Source organism: Eleutherodactylus coqui, chromosome 6 (assembly GCF_035609145.1).
Source record: "Eleutherodactylus coqui strain aEleCoq1 chromosome 6, aEleCoq1.hap1, whole genome shotgun sequence".
Classification (NCBI taxonomy): domain Eukaryota; kingdom Metazoa; phylum Chordata; class Amphibia; order Anura; family Eleutherodactylidae; genus Eleutherodactylus; species Eleutherodactylus coqui.
Genome location: NC_089842.1, coordinates 181,747,889 through 181,766,833, shown reverse-complemented (window position 1 = coordinate 181,766,833; position 18,945 = coordinate 181,747,889). Strand labels below are relative to the sequence as shown.

The following is an 18,945-nucleotide window of genomic DNA, read 5'->3' as shown; positions in this document are numbered from 1 at the left end:
GATTTTGACTTGTAATCTTCCTGCTAGGTGTCAACATACCCTGATACAGCTTTTTAGATATTTTCTTCTAGATTTGGGTTGCATCTACCTTGTTTATGATCCCCTTTACTACATCAACCATTGCATGATGTATGAAGTTTGCAACCTTGTAGCTTCCTTATGGCATCTATGTAACAAACTGGGTGCCATGCTTTCCCTCTGCTTTCTTCTGAAGCACATATCAGGTCATATTACTGTTAGATTTCCTATCAGTCTGGACAGCTGTAGCTATTGTTTCTAAGCTCCATTCATAACAGGCCATTGTTAAATATAGTCGCCAGGAAGCCTTTCAGAAACGAGACTCTGCTTCTGAAATGATTTTGTTTCCCAGAGCAAAATCTAGTCCCCCAAATACCATGAATACAACGTGCTTTAGGAGGTGCATATTTTTTTCTCTTCCTGTGTTTGGCATGAACTATAAAAACTCCTTTACAGTATATTTAGTTTGGTAAAGAAGGGGAAAATGCACGTTTGCTATGTCTAAGAATCCATTGAATTGTCTCACAAGACCTTTGAGGAAAACTTTCCTGACCTTTTAGGACACAGTTTGATTTCTTCTTGTGCACCTATGACCCTTTTATAGACGATTATTGTTCATAGTCTTTCAGATTCCCGGGATCCCGTGGGAATTGGTATGATAATCGTCCCGTGTAAATGCATGCAGCAACTGAATGAGAATCATTCCGTTTCTGCATTCAGATAACTGAATGACGTGCCGTTCAGCGGTCATTCACTTTTGATTGACTGCTTACTGTGAGTAGAGGCGGGCGGTGGGAGAACGCTCCCCAGCTCGCAGCTCTGCCAGCGATGCCCACTCCTGTGTAACAGCAGAGGATCACTGGAATGAGCTGCCACCATTGTTTGCGCCACAGCTCATCCCATATAAATGGGCCAAAAGTTTATGTCTCATGCGCAGCCATATTAAAGAGGGAATCCTACTTCAATATGTTTGAAATTGCAAAACTATGCGTTCGCCCATAGGATGTTTATTTCCAAAATGCTCCGTTCTCCGGACATTGCAGCTTTTGATTCCTTTGTCCTCCGGTTGTTTACGGTTCGTTACCAGGGAAACCAAACACTTCACTTGTGCAAAGAAATGGAGCACAACAGTAGTTGGTGGCCAGGCCGAAAAGCTAGTGGCCGGGCTGAAACAATGGCTGCCACACAACTTTATATTTAGGCACCGTGTCCCTTAGGAGTAGCCAAGAAAGCATTCATTTTATGTACCTCTGCTGGTTGGGAGGAAATGTTTTTTTTTATTGTTGACTTCATTGTGGAAATCAAGTGATTTTATTGCTGCGCTGGTTGGAGAAATCCGTTTGTTTCTAGGCGGTGAGTTGGTCCCGGGGAATGCGTCACATGGCTCTCCGCTGCCTGGAAAGGAAATGAGTCAGTCATAACAGAAGCATGCAGTTAGTGGTTGTTCTTAGACAGAAATGAATGTGTGGTTTTGCACAACGTGTCTTGAGAAAGCTGAAGCTTAATTTGCAGCCTCTTCCCCGTGCCGGAGGGCACTGACTGTGCAGTTTACGAGTCGGGCTGCACACGCCTGGCCGTCCTCACCGGTGGCTCTGTGATCACAATGACTTGGCACATTTTCCAGAACACCTATTTTTGCTCAGGTGCGCTGCGGAGTGTACTGCGAGAGACATGAACGAAGAGAGATATGGAAAAGCAGGACATGTGGTTGTGACGTAGCAAGCGGATAATGTATACGTGCAGGCGGGACACGGGGCGAAAGCTTCATTCTGACGGAGGAGATGGCTAGCTTTTACTTTTTTGGAATAAGGAGGAAGTTGTCGCTAGTGTACACGTTTTTATATACTTTTTAAGAGCATCAGGTCGCCTTTTTTTCCCCCCGTCGTTATGCATGTTGAATTGCTGACATGTTTGTGAAAGCTTGAGCCCAATTTGCAAGCTTTTAAAGTGCCTCTACGCTAGAACAGGGGTGCACAACCTTTTCTGGTTTGAGGGCTACATTGCTGTATTGAACCACTCCCAACAGATGCAAAAATAGTGGTATTTCCATCTGTGGAATGCAGTATTGAGAGTCTGGTTCAGAAATGGCGCCAAACCTGGTCGGTCGCAAACTTGAAGAAACCAAGGCCTCTGTCAATCCGGATGTCCAAGGTCGTCTGTCACATTCAGCAAGCATTGCAAATAACCCTCGAAAGTCAACTCCGAAACTGCAAGCTGATGCATGACGGACAACGGCGAGTGCTGAATCTCTGAACCTGAAAGCAAACCGAATAACGTGTGCAGGGAATAAAGGAGCTCAATGAGGATAAACGCATAAATTACTGTAGCGGTTGCTGACTGTGATTGATTGCTAGAGGACTTTTGGACCCATTGCTGTACTTTGAGACAATGCTTCATCGGTTATATTTATCAGCCCATGTTAATTCACAGAATACGAGGAACTGGTCTACTGAACATCCCCCATCTGGCTATCGAAACACCATTGCACGACAAGAAAATCGGTGTTTTGTGCACAGTGTTAGGAATACGAACAGTAGGCACCGTTTTCTTCAGTATCGCGGTTTATCTGGATAGGTTTGAACAGTTTTATCATCCAACTAAAAGCTCCTTCACACGACCGTATTGTTACAGCATATTCTGCGCATTGGTTTTGCACATGGTATATGCTGTGCCAGTCTGCCATAGGCTCCCATGCTGCCCATCACACACATTGCATGAAATGCACGCAATAAAGATTGCAGTACACGCCAAGACAGTGCATGGCAATGCTATTGCGTACTTGCGTGCTGTGCGACTGTCACATGCGGGCGGCATGCAGCGAATTAAGCTTATGTGCTCACCTCTTAACAGAAAACAGAATGTACTGCTCTTTCCAACAACATGGGGCAATATGCCACACTTCCCGCTACTCAATGGCACGGGTTCATGAACTGTTTACAGAAGAGTGAACTGTGAGCGAGCGGTTATGGCCACCACATTCCCTAGACTTGTCCACATGAGATTTTAATTTGTGGGGAAAATTTTAAAGTAGAAAGTGTGCCAATGTTCTGCATGATCTCAATTAAAACATCGCAAATGTTATCTGCAGCATCACTGTTGAAGAGCTGCAGACAGTATCAGCCAACATGTTGCAACATGCATAAAAGTGAATGAGGACCACTTCTGGCCTCTGGTGTAATGTGGATAAATCAATAAAGCTTTGGAAAAAGCAGTCCACTTGCTTTTTTCTTGTTGTCACAGTATTGTCAGAGACCGGCTACTTTTCCATGGCCCACCCTGTATATGTCGAATAGGAGCAGGTTCTACTTCCACCCATCACGAGCCTTGGGGGTCCCCTCCTATTCAGCTTCACAGAGAAGTAGGGCTCCTTCAGAGCATGCATGTGGCTCCCTGTATTGTATATTAGAGGTTTCATAGTAAGTTTTTAGATGGAACCTGTCACGTCCCCACAGTGACTTGTACTGGATTATAGGTGCTTTTAAGGGATGTCACGGGGAACTGCATGATATGCATTCTCCTATAGACTTGGATGGGAGAGCACAGGACTCTGAAGTTGGCACGTGGTACAAAAATCTGACCCCTTTCAGAGGGGAACCCCAGTGGATTGTGAGTGTATTAAAAAAAAAAAAATCTATCGCTGTTCCCTGTGACGTCCCATAACCTCACCGTAATTTAGTTTATGGCACTGTGGAGTGTGAGAGGTTCCCTTAAACCTTTCAAAGCTACCATATAGTCAAATGAATGGAGCCACATGTATAGATGGCCGCCTCTCCAACTCGTATACTCCTTTGTAGAGCGCCATAAAGGGTTAAAGCACAACATTGTAATAAGTGTGAGACCCGGGGATCACTACACAGAGCACCATTAGCGCTGGCCAGTCCCGCCTCCTGAGCCGTGTGCTGCTCCCAATCTCTCCTATGTGGAGACTACATGTGACCAGCCACACACATTGTACAGGAGTCCTAAGGCTTCATGCACGCACCCGTGTTATGGCTTTATACACCCTCTGAGTCATAGTATAGGACAAACATAGAAATTGTGCCCAATTCCATCAGGCACTGTATTAGACTGGCTGCACACGACCGCATTTGCATTGCGGAATCTGGAGCGGGCGTCCCGGTGCTGATTTTGACGTAGGTTTTGGTGCGGATTCGCAATAGAATTCACCCCTTCAATTACAAGGGTGAAATCTGTTGTGGATCTGCACCAAAATCGCCAACGGGGACTTAATGGTCTGTATGAAAGTTCCATCAGTGATTTATTGCTGATCGCTCTAACAATGCCTACGTTCATACTGCGCAATTATTGTGCAAAGCTCTTGATCTAACAAGTGGTTTCATAGTCATGCCGTTTAATAGGGGCTTTTACAAAGCGAGGCTCTTGTATTGACTTATTGTATATGATTGGCCGTGGTACAAAGGAACAGGTCCCAGTAAGACATTTGCTGAAAGTATTGACAACTTTTATTCTGCAAAATTGCACCTATATACTACCGGAGCCCAGATATGTTAGTAGTGAATACTTTTACTCCTCCGTATGAAGGTTTATGGTTCTAGATGTGATTTTACTTTAAGGATAACATGCATCTTATTCTACATTTGATGTTTCTTTAATGTGTTTTACATTTTTTCTTTCCCCTTCCAGGCACTTCCCTCTTCTCTGGTGATTGTTGCTGTGTACTGCCCTGTGGTCGCAGCTGTTTTCATAGTGTTAAAGCTTGTAAACTACCGACTACACAGGGCCCTGGATGAAGGAGAAATTGTGGAGAGGAGTGCCAGTGAGTTGACGGAGAGGGTGGCAAAGGCGGAACGTAGTGACAGCTCGGCCAGAAGAGAGGATAGCAATGGACCTGGGTAAGGAGGGCTTTCTGTATATATGGTACATAGAAATCATAAGCATCATTTTTAGTTTGCAGACATTACCCACTTTTCTCTTCTTGACGGTTTAACCTTTTCCAATCCACTGTCTGACGTCTTCCTACATTGTGATTGAAGCTTGTACAGCTCCAATGTCAAAAGACATCCGACAGGGTATTCTTACCGTCTATTGACAGCCACTTCACTCTCAGAGCCTCTCTGGCGCACAGACACTGACTTTAGCCAGCAGATGGCACCGTTGTATAACAGCAAAAAGAGAAAGCCTTTTAGGAAACCCTGAATCCAAAATTGGATTGGAAAGGGTTAATCGTATTGGCTTCTGCACAGGGCATCCATGAATGGTGCATGAAAGGAAGCCTGGACCTGAAAATGTGGCGCTATGACTTTTATTTTTGTTTGTTTAATTTTTGATATTTTATAGAAAGAAGAAAGTCTTTGTTTCTGAATTTGGGCATTCAACACTTTTTTTTATGTTTGGCGCTATTTTAGTGACAAGGACATAATTTTGTCGGCTCTTTGTCACATTAGGAAGATCAAGTTGCAACAGCAACTCCACCCCCCTCCTCCAGGGCATTGCAGTGTTCTGATATGTGATCAGTCATTAAACCACTGATTTAAAGGTGTTTTCCAGCGAGGTTAGATCCTTACCCAAATCTATAGTCAGAAACGACACCTCTGGTCCTTTGTCAACAGTAAGGTAGGGTGATAGGGACCTTCTTTGTGGCTGTTGCTTCATCACAGGCGGCTGGCTGTTTAGCTCCTTTTAATCCATTAATGACCTACAGCGGATATGTTATAGGTTGCAAAGGGTTGTTTGAGGCAGTCTCTGCACTCACATTTGCTTTATACCCAGAGGCTGTTAGACGTTAGACAGGTGCTGGCAATGGCCACGGTTGCAGCTGGTTCCAGTCTTGGATATTTAACTGCTTAAATGCAGCCATCAATGCAGGCTGTGGCGTCTAACCAGATGGTTGGAAGGGTGAACCCATTCAGAGTCCTATTGGCCCTCCTGTGACACAATCCCAGGGAGCCGATAGGTTGACATGATAGCCTGCAGTCTTGTGATGGCCCCCAGGTCTGTCAAGTGTTTCAGCTTATTAAAAGATAGGGCTGGTAAAATGACAATATACTGCAATCTGCAGTATAAAAAATAAAATAAAAAAACATATAAGAAAATTAAATATTTGAAAAAACCTCAACAATTGGTATAGCCACGTCCGTAAAAGCATGAAATGTCAAAATATCACATTATTATTCCCACATGGTTAGTACTGTAAGAAACAAATTATGCAGTTGTAGAGTTGTTCTCTTCCCCCCCCACATGACTCTGTCACTCAAAAGAATGTGTACTCCATGTTGGGACCAGTAAAAACTACAGCTCGCCTTACAAAAAAACAAGCCTTGTCAGTGGAAAAATAAGTTATAGTGGTCAGACCGTGGCAACAAATTATTTTTGAAAGTTGCGTTTTTTGGGTTTTTTTTTAAATGTAGTAAAGTATAATACTTATATAAACTTGGTATCGTCGTAATTGTACAGAGGCGCAGAATAAAGCTAACATGTCCTCTTTACTACGCTGTAAAAGCAAGATTCACCAAAAATGGCACAACTGCATTTTTCCATTTCGCCCCACATACACATTTCTAAAGGATTTCAGTGCATTACATGGTACATGAAATGATACAGTTAAACAATGCAATAAACAAGCCCTCGCATGGCTGTGTTGGGAAAAGGAATTCTTGGAACGTGGGGATTAAAAAAGGAGTACGAAAAAAACTGAAAAGTGGCAGATTTTTAATGTGTTAAATGGCTCTTCTTCATATCTAAGCCAATCGCCCTCTTTGTCACAGCTGATGCAAAAAAGAGGAAGTTGCAATACCTCAGATCTGGGTAAAAATGTCACCTTTTTGGGCAAGGTTTTTTTTTTTCTTTTTTATAATGTACAGATTTCAGGTGAAGGGGACGGGCCTTGTGCTAAGTGTTGATCCCATTTCTGCAGTACAAGATCATGATGAAATTCATAAAGGTAGAACTGCTTAAGAGCATTGAGTTGACCAATCTCAGGAAGAACTTGGGTACTTAAAGCGACCCTATAGTCTTCGACAAAGAAAGATGGGCGCATTGCTTCTCTGACTACATGATGCACATTGTGTATTAGTATGTGTCATGAGTTTGACACTACGCCTGCTGGCCACTCCAATCAGCTTGTAGTGTCTCAGACTACCGATGCATGATATACACCATGTGCATCAGCTAGTCAGAGAGGCGGTGCGACCATCTTTGTTTGGCCAGAACTGGAGGGTCATTTAGAATTGCTGTGTGTATATGACTGGACATTTTGATGATGGTGGTAATTCTATGCCATGTCCCTATATCAACGATGAGTAAGACAGTGAACAGACAAGAAGTGATATCATAAGGATCTATGAGTGTACAGCTGCAGGCTTCAGGCTGCTGACTACGCACAGATAATGTTCCTAAGTAGTAAGATCTGTAGCTGTTTACACTTTTGTTTTATGCAGTCTTTGGTAGTTTTCCTTTTTAATAATCTTTCCTTTTTAACTTTGGTGTTGATCATACAACTATAATAAATCTGCCATTTTCATCGCCAGTGACCCTGGTGGAGGGATTGAGATGTCAGAGTTTGTAAGAGAAGCCACACCTCCTGTTGGATGCAGCTCACGTAATTCCTACTCTGGATTGGATCCAAGTAACCAGGTATAAACTATACTCCCTAGCAAAGTAACTTTGTCCTGATAAGTTTTATAGCCTATATACACCGTGTCAGCTTTAAAAAAAAAAAAGTGAAAACGACTTATCAATAACTTCTTAAATCATAATTTTGAAGGGGTTTTCCCAGAATCGGAGTCTTTCCCCTATCCACAGAATAAATTGTTGATCCTGCTAGGACCCCTAACAATCCAGAGAATGAGGGTCCAGAGCGTTAAGTAACTCCACTCCATTCTTTTCAGTGACTGCGCTGAAAATTGCCAAATAGAAGCGCTTGACAATCTGTCGCTGCCATTAAATGAATAGAACTGTTGCGTCATGCTGAAACTCTCAGGATTCCAGGTCTTTGGATTGGTGGCAGTCCCATTGGTTGGACTATCAGCAAGTTATCCTGATGATAGGGGATAACTTTTATATCTTAGTACTATCTCACTTTAAGTGTTCCCAAAATAAGGTTTGGGAACACTTGGTTTGGCCTTCCAGTTGCGTAGAATGTGGCTGATTTAGCCAAGTATTGCACCACTTCCTACAACAAAATTGCACAATGTTCACCCTGTCATTGCTCAGTAGCCTGTATTGCATTCCCCAATAGGCACGGTACACTGCTGTTTTTGATTAATGCCCCTCTTGTGCTTTTGGGAGGCAACACTTGGTTAGACAACCACAGCAGCTGGAGACCTCCCACACTACTGTCTGCTATGGAGACCAGCAATGCTAAAGCCACAGCCCTTTACCTTAGCCCTGCACATGAATGTGAAATGAGCTAATTCCTTTTGAATTCATAAGTGAAACCTCACTAGATAATTCTAATGAGAATATTTCTTTTGTTTTCCCCTCTCCCATCTTCCTCCACAGCTTGGAATGTCTAGATATGGAGCTGCATCAACAAATAAAGGTACAACATTTTAGAGTTAATATGGGCGAATCCTTATTCATTTTAAATGATACATCCTCGAACAATCAGTTCCATATTCTTAAAAAAAAAAAAGTGAACATGGTGCTCATATTTAACCCTGTGTTCCTAAATGTAGATGCACTGCCTCTGTAGTTGAAGAATTGCTAGGAGACCAGATCCCATTGCAGAATACGGTGGTGATACAAAGTCATGGCTTTACTATAACTAGATAAAATCCAACTCGCAAATCTGTGACGGAATCGGCGTCATTTAAGCATACAATTGAATGCTATGGAAATCTGTACTATAGTTCTCACAGTGTAGCTTATTCTACTCCTTGGATTTTAAAATCTGCCTACTTGATGAAAACAGTCTTGACATGTCCATTCTTAATGCAATTTCCATGTGGAATTCACATCGGGATAGCACATATGGATTTGCTCCCTTGACCAGGGCTAAATTTTGTGTGCAAGTCTGCATACAAATCTGCGACCGAACTAAGGCTCCGCCCCCCCAAAAAAGGTAATCTACAGAAGTAATCTGAATATGAGATGCACTTTTTAGTAAGCTAAAACCTTAGGAAGTGCCTGCGTCTTTTACAACAAAGATCGCCATCTTGTTGGTCCTCCGGATCAGAGAGCAGTAAATCCCAGTTAAGGATCTTTCTGATGTCATAATCATGTGACCAAATGTGTGGGAGAAGTCGTACTCTGCCAGCAGGAGAGCAGAGCTGAAATGGGTTTTAACACTGTTTATGTAGCAAGGCTGTGTGTGTTTGTGTAAAACCTGTCATAAGGAAGTTTTATATTAAAGTAATTCATTTTTTTTCAACTGTGCTGACCATGCTCAAAAGTAATAAAATGGTGTATTTGCCTCTCCTGTGTCCCCACAGCTCTAGCGCTGCATCGGTTCTCCCCGCTGGTGGTATCTTTACAGCCTGCAGCCAGCTTGTTTACAGAACATTATAGGCTATTGTAGCCAATCTCAGACCTCAGTGGTCCACCTCTTGAGATCTGTAGCTGGTTACAGCTGTCTGATGTATTAGGGATGTTCTGAAGCTTGTAAATAGATCCAATGGGCTGAACGGAGATGCAGGGTTTAGTGCTGTGGGGACTCTGAAAGGGTGAGCATCGCTATTTCTCAAAAGGACCATGTCGCCTCCCTACAGCAAGGGAAGGTGACAGGTAGCCCTGTAATGTATTTTTTAAACTTGCCCACTCACTGGTTCCAGCACACCAAAGATCACATGGCACATGGAAATCTGACTGTTTTCAGATTGCTGTGCATGTACTCTCACAAGTCTATATGAGTCAGATTTCTTTGTGCCGCACGATCTTAAGAGGGGTGCAGCAACAGGAACAACAGCCCCCAGCCCCCCATCCAAAAAAAACAAACAACAAAATAAAAGGAAAATCGTTCTGTACTTGGATGGAACATCAACTGATCTTCCCTGTGCTATTGTGGGAATAAAAGAATGCAGGCTAGCTATAAGCAGAGAGATGGTGAGGGAACACTTAGCTAACTTAAATGAATTCAAGTCTCAAGGTCCAGATGAAATACATCCTAGGATACTAAAGGAAGCAGTGGAGGTAATTGCTGAATCATTTGCCATAATCTTTGAAAATTCCTGGAGAACAGGAGAAGTCCCAGAAGATTGGAAACGGGCAAATGTTGTCCCTATCTTCAAAAAAGGGATGAAAGTGGAACCGGGAAACTACAGGCCTGTGAGCCGGACTTCTATACCGGGAAAGATCTTTGAACAAATTCTTAAACAGCATGTATGCAAGTACTTGGATAAGAATGGAGTAATTAACCAAAGCCAGCATGGGTTTGTAACAAACAAGTCATTCCAGACTAATCTAATTTCCTTCTTTGACAGAATCACTGATTGGGTTGATCAGGGAAGTGTGGTGGATATAGTATGTCTTGACCTTAGTAAAGCATTTGACAAAGTATCTCATACTGTACTTATTGAAAAAATGATCAAATATGGGATTGACAAGGCAACTGTTAGGTGGATTCACAACTGGCTGAGTGATCGTACTCAGAGTGGTCATAAATGGCTGCACATCCAAGTGGAAGAATGTATCAAGTGGGGTACCACAAGGCTCTGTCCTAGGTCCAGTGTTCAATATTTTTATAAATGATCTGGAGAAGGGAATTGAGGGGAATTTATGTGGAAACTGATCAAATTTGCCGACAACAAAAAGGTTGGAGGGATATCTAACACTAGGGAAGAGAAAGCGTATTCAAAAAGATCTAGAAAAGCTTAAACAGTGGGCAGCGACTAACAATGCATTTCTCTCTGTTAAATACCAAAGTATTTTGGGCAAGAAAAAATGAAAAAAAGCACATACAGAATTGGAGGCATTGGGTTAAGCAGCAGCACTTGTGAAAAAGACTTTGGTATACTAATCGATCATAGACTGAACATGAGTCAACAATGTGATGCAGCAGCCAAAAAAGCAAACACAATTCTGGGCTGCATTAAGAGAAGCATAGAGTCTAGATCACGTGAGGTCATCATCCCCCTCTACTCTTCCTTAGTCAGACCTCATATTGAATACTGTGTCCAGTTTTGGGCACTCCAATTTAAAAAAGGCATAGACAAACTGGAGCAAGTTCAGAGAAGAGTTACCAAAATGGTGAGCAGTCTGCATGTCCCATGAACGGTTAAAGGATCTGGGAATGTTTAACTTGCAAAAAAGAAGGCTGAGAGGAGACTTAATAGCGGTCTACGAATATCTGAAGGGCTGTCACAGTGCAGAGGGATCAGCCCTATTCTCATTTGTGCAAGAAAAGACTAGAAGCAATGGCATGAAACTGAAAGGGAGGAGACACAGATTAGCTATTAGAAAATAAACTTTCTGACAGTGAGGGTGACCAATGAGTGGAACAGGTTACCACGGGAGGTGGGGAGTTCTCCTTCAGTGGAAGTCTTCAAACAAAGTCTGGACAAATATCTGTCTGGGATGATTTAGCGACTTCTGCACTGAGCAGGGGGTTGGACCCAACGCTACTATTCTATGGATGTTTATCTATGTGAAGATGAGGTATTTAAGAAAAGGGGAGGGAGATTTCTTTTTTTTTTTTAAAAATTTTTTTTAACTACCATGACTACCACAGAATAGTGGCTAAATGTTGTGGTTTTGCCTCAACATGGCTGAGCCTGGGAGTTATGCTGCAGGTTTTCATTTGGATTCACATATGGATTTAGTGTAAATGAATGGGTTGCATTTGTGTGTGGGTAACTCAGCTGATTCTGTGTAGAAACCGCATTGAGAATTGACAGGTCGGTTCTTTTTCTTTGCGGTTTTCAAGATCTGTATGTGGAAAAACTTTCACCGTATGAAATCTAGATTTACATAGCATTCAATAGAATGATAAAATGGCACGGATATTTGGCACATAATCTGCTTCAATATTACGCTCTGAACACCACCTTAGTGTTTGTTCACATGCGACAGATTTAATGATGACCTTTGTAGAAGAACCCCAGGTGTATGCTCCTATGTTAAGGATTCTCTGCAGTGGAGTATCTGCAGCAGGCGGTGTGGACTTTGCTGTGGGTTTCACCCCTTTATTTGAAGCTATGAAATGTGTAGTTTTAAAATCCTGTGAAATTAACATGATGCGGCTTTAAAATCTGCAGAGCAGGTCAGTTTACTCGGTCGATCTTCTCAGCAATTTGTAGATTAAATATCCTAAAATCCAATTCACATCTTCCACAGTTTATTCTGACGTGTGGGAAATCCGCAGCATATCTGACCTATACGAACCTGCCCTAAGAATGCGTTCACAATTTACATCTCCTTCCATTGCAGAAATTTCTACAACTGAAAATCTATCCCATAAATCAGAATTTAGTAGTTTCTGTAGTGTGATAATGGCCAAGACTCTTCAGATGAAGAGGGCATGCGTCAGTGGCAGAGTGCAATGCAATGTTGCAACGTGTGAACACAGCATTAACATTCTACCAATGGGATCCGTGTCATTGGTCGTCATCTCTTTTTTTTCACGCGCTTTATGTTTAAACATGTCATCCAGATATTTTCTATATAGTGAACACTGACCTAGGACACATTAGTATGACATTTCTTGTCTCTGCAGGGGATACAGATGCAAAGACCTCAGATGATATCAGTCTGAGCCTTGGTCAGAGCTATAGTTTGTGCAAAGAAGGAAGTGAAGACCAAGGTAAAACAAAAGGATTAGTCTATGCCGGAAAACTTGGCTGCTCCCCCCCCCCACCCCCCCTTTTTATTTTACCTGTTGTGTTTAGCATATATTGTAACTACTGGATATTAGTAGCAATGTCCCTTTATTATGAATACAGATGTGGCAAAATTCAGCTTGGCACAGCTAAACAAATTTCTCATTGGGTTTTCTTTTAGCCTTTATTCACACGAGCGTATATATGCACCTGTCTACCCATGTACATAGGCTGTGCCATCTAAATAAATACATTGCATCCAATGTATTCTATCAGATGACCAGCATATATACGCGAATGAATAGGGGCATATATACGCTCGTGTGAAGGCAGCCTTAGTCTGTGAGTTTTCATTGCCAGGCCACTAAAGTCTGCAGCCACATTGCCTTCCCCAAGCTTGATCAGTAATCATGGCTGGCTTGAAACCGTTAAGGGCCATTTACACCAGATGATTATCATTCTTTTGAGGGATAATCGACCCATGTCAATGCAAAAAAAATTACTATTTCTACACTTGTTATTGCTGACTTTTTCAGTCATGAAAAACTGCTGGATTGCGGGATTCTTGCTCAGTGCTTCACATAGAAGGTGAAGTGCTGAGCGAGTAGCTAGTGAGAAGCCCGCAATCCAGCTGTGGGTCCGCCTGCTAAACACTGCACGAGTGCTAACTACCTTAGCGGGGACACTGGTGCTCATGCAGTAGTTTTAGATGACTGTCTTCCCGTCTTAATGGGGCATTAGTGGTTGTCCAGTTATAAATTATTAATGTCCTATCATCAGGATAGGCAATCTACTTTAGATCAGTGGGATCCGCTGCCCCTATAAGCTATACATCTGGACTGGTGCACAACTATTGCTGAAGCATCCTACTGCAGTGGTCTGGCTTGGTATTATAGGTAAAGTTCAGGTTGACATAAGCGTAATAGGACTATCATTTTTGGGCAAGATTTAAATTAACTTTCACTACAAAATTTGCTACTTCAATCACACACTCACACAATTCAAATCTCTGACCTTCATATCAGTGTGGATGAATACTACCCAACGTTAGAATAAAAAAAGGTTTTACTAATGTAAGGAAACCACACAGTATTACTCATGACTTATTTCCTGAATTATTTAACTGTTAACAGAATCCGAGTTTCTAAGGGGGTTCTGAACAGTAAAACACTTCTGGAACTTCTACCAGATTGACTATATATTTACTACTGTTGTATCCAAAGTAGATAAACTCTTAAATAAAACGTTCATGAGTTGTTTGTGGAGATTCCTATGTAACTTTTTGTGTTCTGGTAGCAAAACTGATGCCACCAGACAGAAACTGACCTGTAGGAAATTATGGAATCGGAAGAAAGGAAAGACTGGAAGTCCAGACATTAGACTTACTACACATATATGCAACTTTTAAAGACAACTTGTCAGGAGTACTTAAACCACCAACCTCCTGTCCAGGACAGGGATAGTCCAATAATGTCCTCCCCCTACATTACCTAATCTACCAAAAGCATTTCCTGGTACAGATGTTAAACGTAGTTCCTTAAGCTTTATGTATTATAGTTTCAGAACTTAAAGCTTACCTGTCATTTCATCACCTACTGAAACAATTGAGCTTGCAGCTCTTATGCCTCAGATTGTGTCGTAATGTGATTTTGGGGTGCATACCTTTTTTTTGTTTTCCTGAAAAGTGTCCCTGTTATATCCATCCTCTCATCAGAGGGCGGTGACCTGCGGAGAGCTCTGCCAGTACTGTACACGCTGCCACTTCCTTTTCCTTTAGTTTTCTTCTGCATTTGACCAATGGAAATGCTCCTCTGAGACCCCACTTCTTATCAGTTAATATTGTGAGGCTGCAGTATTGGTATACACAGAACACCGCGGTCTGGGAGACAGTATTGTAAGCTTGTAGAACAGGGCGTTATCAGGCCTGATGGCTACTTGCTGTACAGAGCTGAGGGAGGAGAGGTGCTATACTAGTTCACAAGACTGAATGTAGCAGTTGAGGAAAGCAGGATGGACGGGCTATACGTATTACACAGAGCTCGCTTGTGTTAGCCAAGCCCTACTTCCTGTAATCCGTCTGTTACTAGAGAAAGGCATTACTTGACAACAGGCAGTGGACAACCTATTAGTAGGAAGGGAGACCTCTAGTGGCCAGAACTTTGGGGCTATTTATCAAGCAGAAAATGTCAGCTTCAATAAATAAAATGAATTCTAAGGGTTACTTGATCACATTGGCTATCATGTTAAAGGGAACTTAGCAGCTGGAACATCCTGTCCAAACTGCAGGCATCATGTTATAGAACAGGAGGAGCTGAGCAGATTGTAGATAGTTTGTGTAACTTGCATTTTATTAATTTAAACTTTTGCTCGTTCTGAGCTGCAGTCCAGGGGGCGGGGCTATCAGTGATTGGCAGCTACCCCTGTATGTACATTCATACAATCACTGATGGGACCAGCCATTTAACTGTTCAGCTCAGAATAAGAAGTTTAAATGAATAAAATGCAAATTATACTGAAACTATATAGAATGTGCTCCACTCCTCTGCGCTATGACATGCTGCCTGCAGTTTGGACAGGATCTCCAACATGACGAGTTCTCTTTAACATAAGGCTCTGGAAATGACAGTGACCATTTCCATTAGATGAATAAATTGGATGTTCATACAATAATAAAAGAAACAAAGTATTATATAACTCAAGGGCTTGTGTCCCTACATTCAGGCACTTCCCAGTTATCGATTTAGGAAATGCAGAATTACGTGCTGGTCCAAGTCTCTTACTGGGAAATGCTCTTGCACAGAGAGGCCCTAAAGGGCTGTATGAAAACTGTTGTCGCTATGGTACAACCCATCTGAGCTCTCCCACTTCTAGCTGTTGATGACTTGTCTTGAGGATAGGTCATTGATAGATTGGTGAGGGATCCATCGCCCAAGACCCCTAGTGATCAGCTGTTCTCACAAAGCGGTATCTTGTTGTACGGAGCAGTTTTGCTTCTGGAAGCAGACCGCTCTTTACATTGTGCACCTGTGTTGACCTGGTGTGGTCAACTTTTATTTAAAGAGTTTGTACCAAGTTTGTATGTCTAGCCACATCTATCTGATGAGTGAGGGTCCGACCTCTTGGACCTCTTATGAGAATGTGGGTCCTGTATTCCCTTCTGCAAATGGAGCATTGAAATGAAGGGTTAGCAATGTGCATGCTCGACTACTGCTCCATGCATTTGGGGACAATCGGGATGCCTGCTCTTGTAATTGATGAGTGCCCCAGTGTTCAGAATCCTACAGATCATAATTAGCCCCTAACATCTGAAAAGGGGCCAACTTTCAATCTTAGCGCAACCCCCCCCCCCCCTTTTTAAAATTTTTTTCTTTTTTTTATAGCCAACTTTAGAGAAATTTGGCACAGCCATATACAAGTCATGATTCCTATATCTTTACAGACGGCTACATGGTATATCAAGTTCTTTTTCTGATTTAGTATACGTCTTGCTAAATTATTCTCTTTCTTGCAGATTTAACTGTAGATCAGAAACTTTTCCGTCTGGTCTCCAATGACTCCTTTGTCTCCATCCAGCCTTCTATATCATCTGGAGGCAAGGACCTAAACAGGGACTACAGTGACAAAGGTTCAATTGCAACCCACAGCCACCATCACCATGTGGATCTGTCTCTGTCTAACGCATGTGACACAGAAATGGCTTCACTCGTTCCATTGCATTCGCATTCATATAGAAAAGAACATAGACCAAGAGGTGTCCCGAGGACTTCGAGCTCTGCTGTTGCTTTTCCAGACACTTCCCTCACTGACTTTCCACTCTATCAACAAAGGCGCGGGCTGGATCCTGTTAGTGAACTTGAAGCTTCCAAACCACATTCTGGGTCCAAAGATTCTCTCGTAGAAAATGCTTGCGCTTCAGGGATTTTTCAATTAGACTGTCTCAAAAGCAAAGGAGCCCAGCAGCTTTCAAGGAACGGTAGCGTGAAACACATGAAGTCTGACAAAAGCATGGATAGCTTAAGGAGCCTTAGCACCAGGAGTAGCGGATCTACAGAGAGCTACTGTAGCGGGACAGACAGGGACACAAATAGCACCATTAGCAGCTATAAGAGTGAACAGACGAGCTCCACTCATGTAGAGAGCATTTTATCGGAACATGAGGAGGCAAGTGCTGTGAAGAGAGGCCTTTGTAGCGACCCAGAGGAAGAGCATAGTTCAGCCACTGATAAAAGGACTAGTAGCGTAAGGACTGCTGTAGAAAGAAATTCAGCTCAGGAAGCCAAGGATGCCAACACATCTGACGATGTGCAAAGTCCAAGGGGTCTTAGTTCGTCGGCATCTGAAGAAGCAAACAAGAACCCCCATGCAAATGAATTGACTGCGCAAGTCGACTGGCTGCCTGGGAAGCTTTCGGTTAATCACGATGACCCGGGCGAGAAACCAGTAATTTTAGTAGACTTAAGATCCTTTAAGGAAACGGGTATTAAACATCGAGATAGCGATGTGCGACCCAAATCATCCAGCTTAATACACCGAACATCCTCCTCTCATAAATCATGCAGGAGGCGGACAGGTAAAAAAAGAGCCAGCAGTTTCGATGCCAGTAGACACAAAGAATACGTCTCGTTTCAAGGCATAGCTGATACCAAACCTCACAGCACTGGTTTTTGTCACGACGAGGATTCTAGCGACCAAAGCGACTTGAGCAGGACCTCAAGTGTGCAGTCGGCCCACCGTTTTAGCAGCGATAGCTCTTCCAGCACTACTTCGCACTCATGCCAGTCACCTGAGGCCAGATATACTGCTCTAAGGACAAAATATCACATCAAAGACAAAGGAGCAGACTCGCATCGAACTCACTTAAGTTGTGAAGGAAGCGGCAAAAAGCGCTCCAACCGTAGGACTTCAAGTGCAAGTGGTACAAAAAGTCGGGCCAGGGTATTGAGCCTGGACAGTGGCACTGTAGTTAGCTTGGGGGACCCAAACAGACTGGCAGCCCCTGAAAGTATCAAACCATTAACCACTTCAAAATCAGATCTAGAGGCCAAAGAGGGGGAAGTTCTAGATCAGCTGTCTTTACTAGGTCGCGCGTCACAATTAGAATCTGTGACCCGCTCGAGAAATAGTTTGCCCAGTCAGGTTACATTTCAGGACGTAGAAGACAGAGAATCCGCTGTTGCAGGTATGTGGTGTTCAATATAAATTGTCATGGTTTTTGTAGGCATGAAGGCTACGTTGACTTCCGTGGTTAGAAATCGCAGAGCTGCGTTCAGGCCAGAAATGTAAAGGGTGCCTGTGGTTTGGATGAGCATTAAGCGAACGTGTTTAATAGTTACATTATTACCAGTTTCTGTAGCAAAACTACTGCAGGCAAAAAAATTTAATTCCTCCTGGTGCCGTGCCGACCTACTGACTGCTGCTTTATGGATGCCAGTCATGTGCGTGGCAGTGTACTGTAGTCGGAGGGACAGCGGCACCATTTATTTGTTTCATTTTTTTTCCTGAAGAGGTTGCATTGCTTTCAGAAAAACAAGTTCTGCTGCTGATTTTAGTTTTAGGGAATAGCTTTTTATATCCGACCTGCTGTATCTACAAAGTAGAGCCTTTACAGCAACAAATGGAATGTAAAGTATTAAGATTGTACTGGTGTTTATCTGATGTGATGCTTCATCTGCTTACTGCTGGTTGCAGAACTGTGTTCTCTGTACCTGTTGATTGACTGCTACACTTGCACTGTAATATAATGCTGTGGTGATGTGCTGCAGGTTTTTTAATACTTCTCAATAAACTGGTTTAAAAGAGGTTTTTCTGGCACATAAAAAAAAAAGCTAAAGGTGCTTAGCATGAATAGAAATTGAATACACTCCTATCTTGGCAGCTTCCTGTCCAGTGCTGCAGCCCTGATGCCCGCTGTATGAAACCTGGAAGAAGTGTTGGGTGGTCATGTGCCATTCATTGTGCACATTACCACTCTGCCACGCACAGGCTACAGCTGCGATACTATGGCCGCTGAAGCCAGGGAGTGGCTGAGCAGTCACATGCACAATGTATGGCATTTGACTGCCCACCGCATCTTCCAGGTTCCATGTGGCGAGCACCAGAGCTGCAACGTTGAACGGGGAGCCGCCGGGATAAAGAGGATTCAATTTTTCTTTATCTTAAGCCTTTCTAACTTTTTTTTCCCCCCCTCTAATGCCCTGGAAAATCCTTAAAATAG

General features: G+C 42.8%; 1 protein-coding gene across 9 annotated transcripts in view; it reads left to right on the top strand.

Moving 5' to 3' along the window:
• The window catches only part of PCNX1 (pecanex 1), a 94,418-nt gene that overhangs the window by 10,632 nt on the left and 64,841 nt on the right, over nt 1–18,945 (top strand). For 8 of the 9 annotated variants that reach the window (XM_066608394.1, XM_066608396.1, XM_066608395.1 and 5 more), the window contains exons 2-6: nt 4,663–4,871; nt 7,506–7,611; nt 8,479–8,518; nt 12,629–12,715; nt 16,243–17,910. In XM_066608394.1, coding sequence (XP_066464491.1) covers nt 4,663–4,871; nt 7,506–7,611; nt 8,479–8,518; nt 12,629–12,715; nt 16,243–17,910 — 2,110 coding nt within the window. The remainder of the gene's footprint in view (nt 1–4,662; nt 4,872–7,505; nt 7,612–8,478; nt 8,519–12,628; nt 12,716–16,242; nt 17,911–18,945) is intronic. The other variant, XM_066608393.1, reaches the window with a different exon arrangement.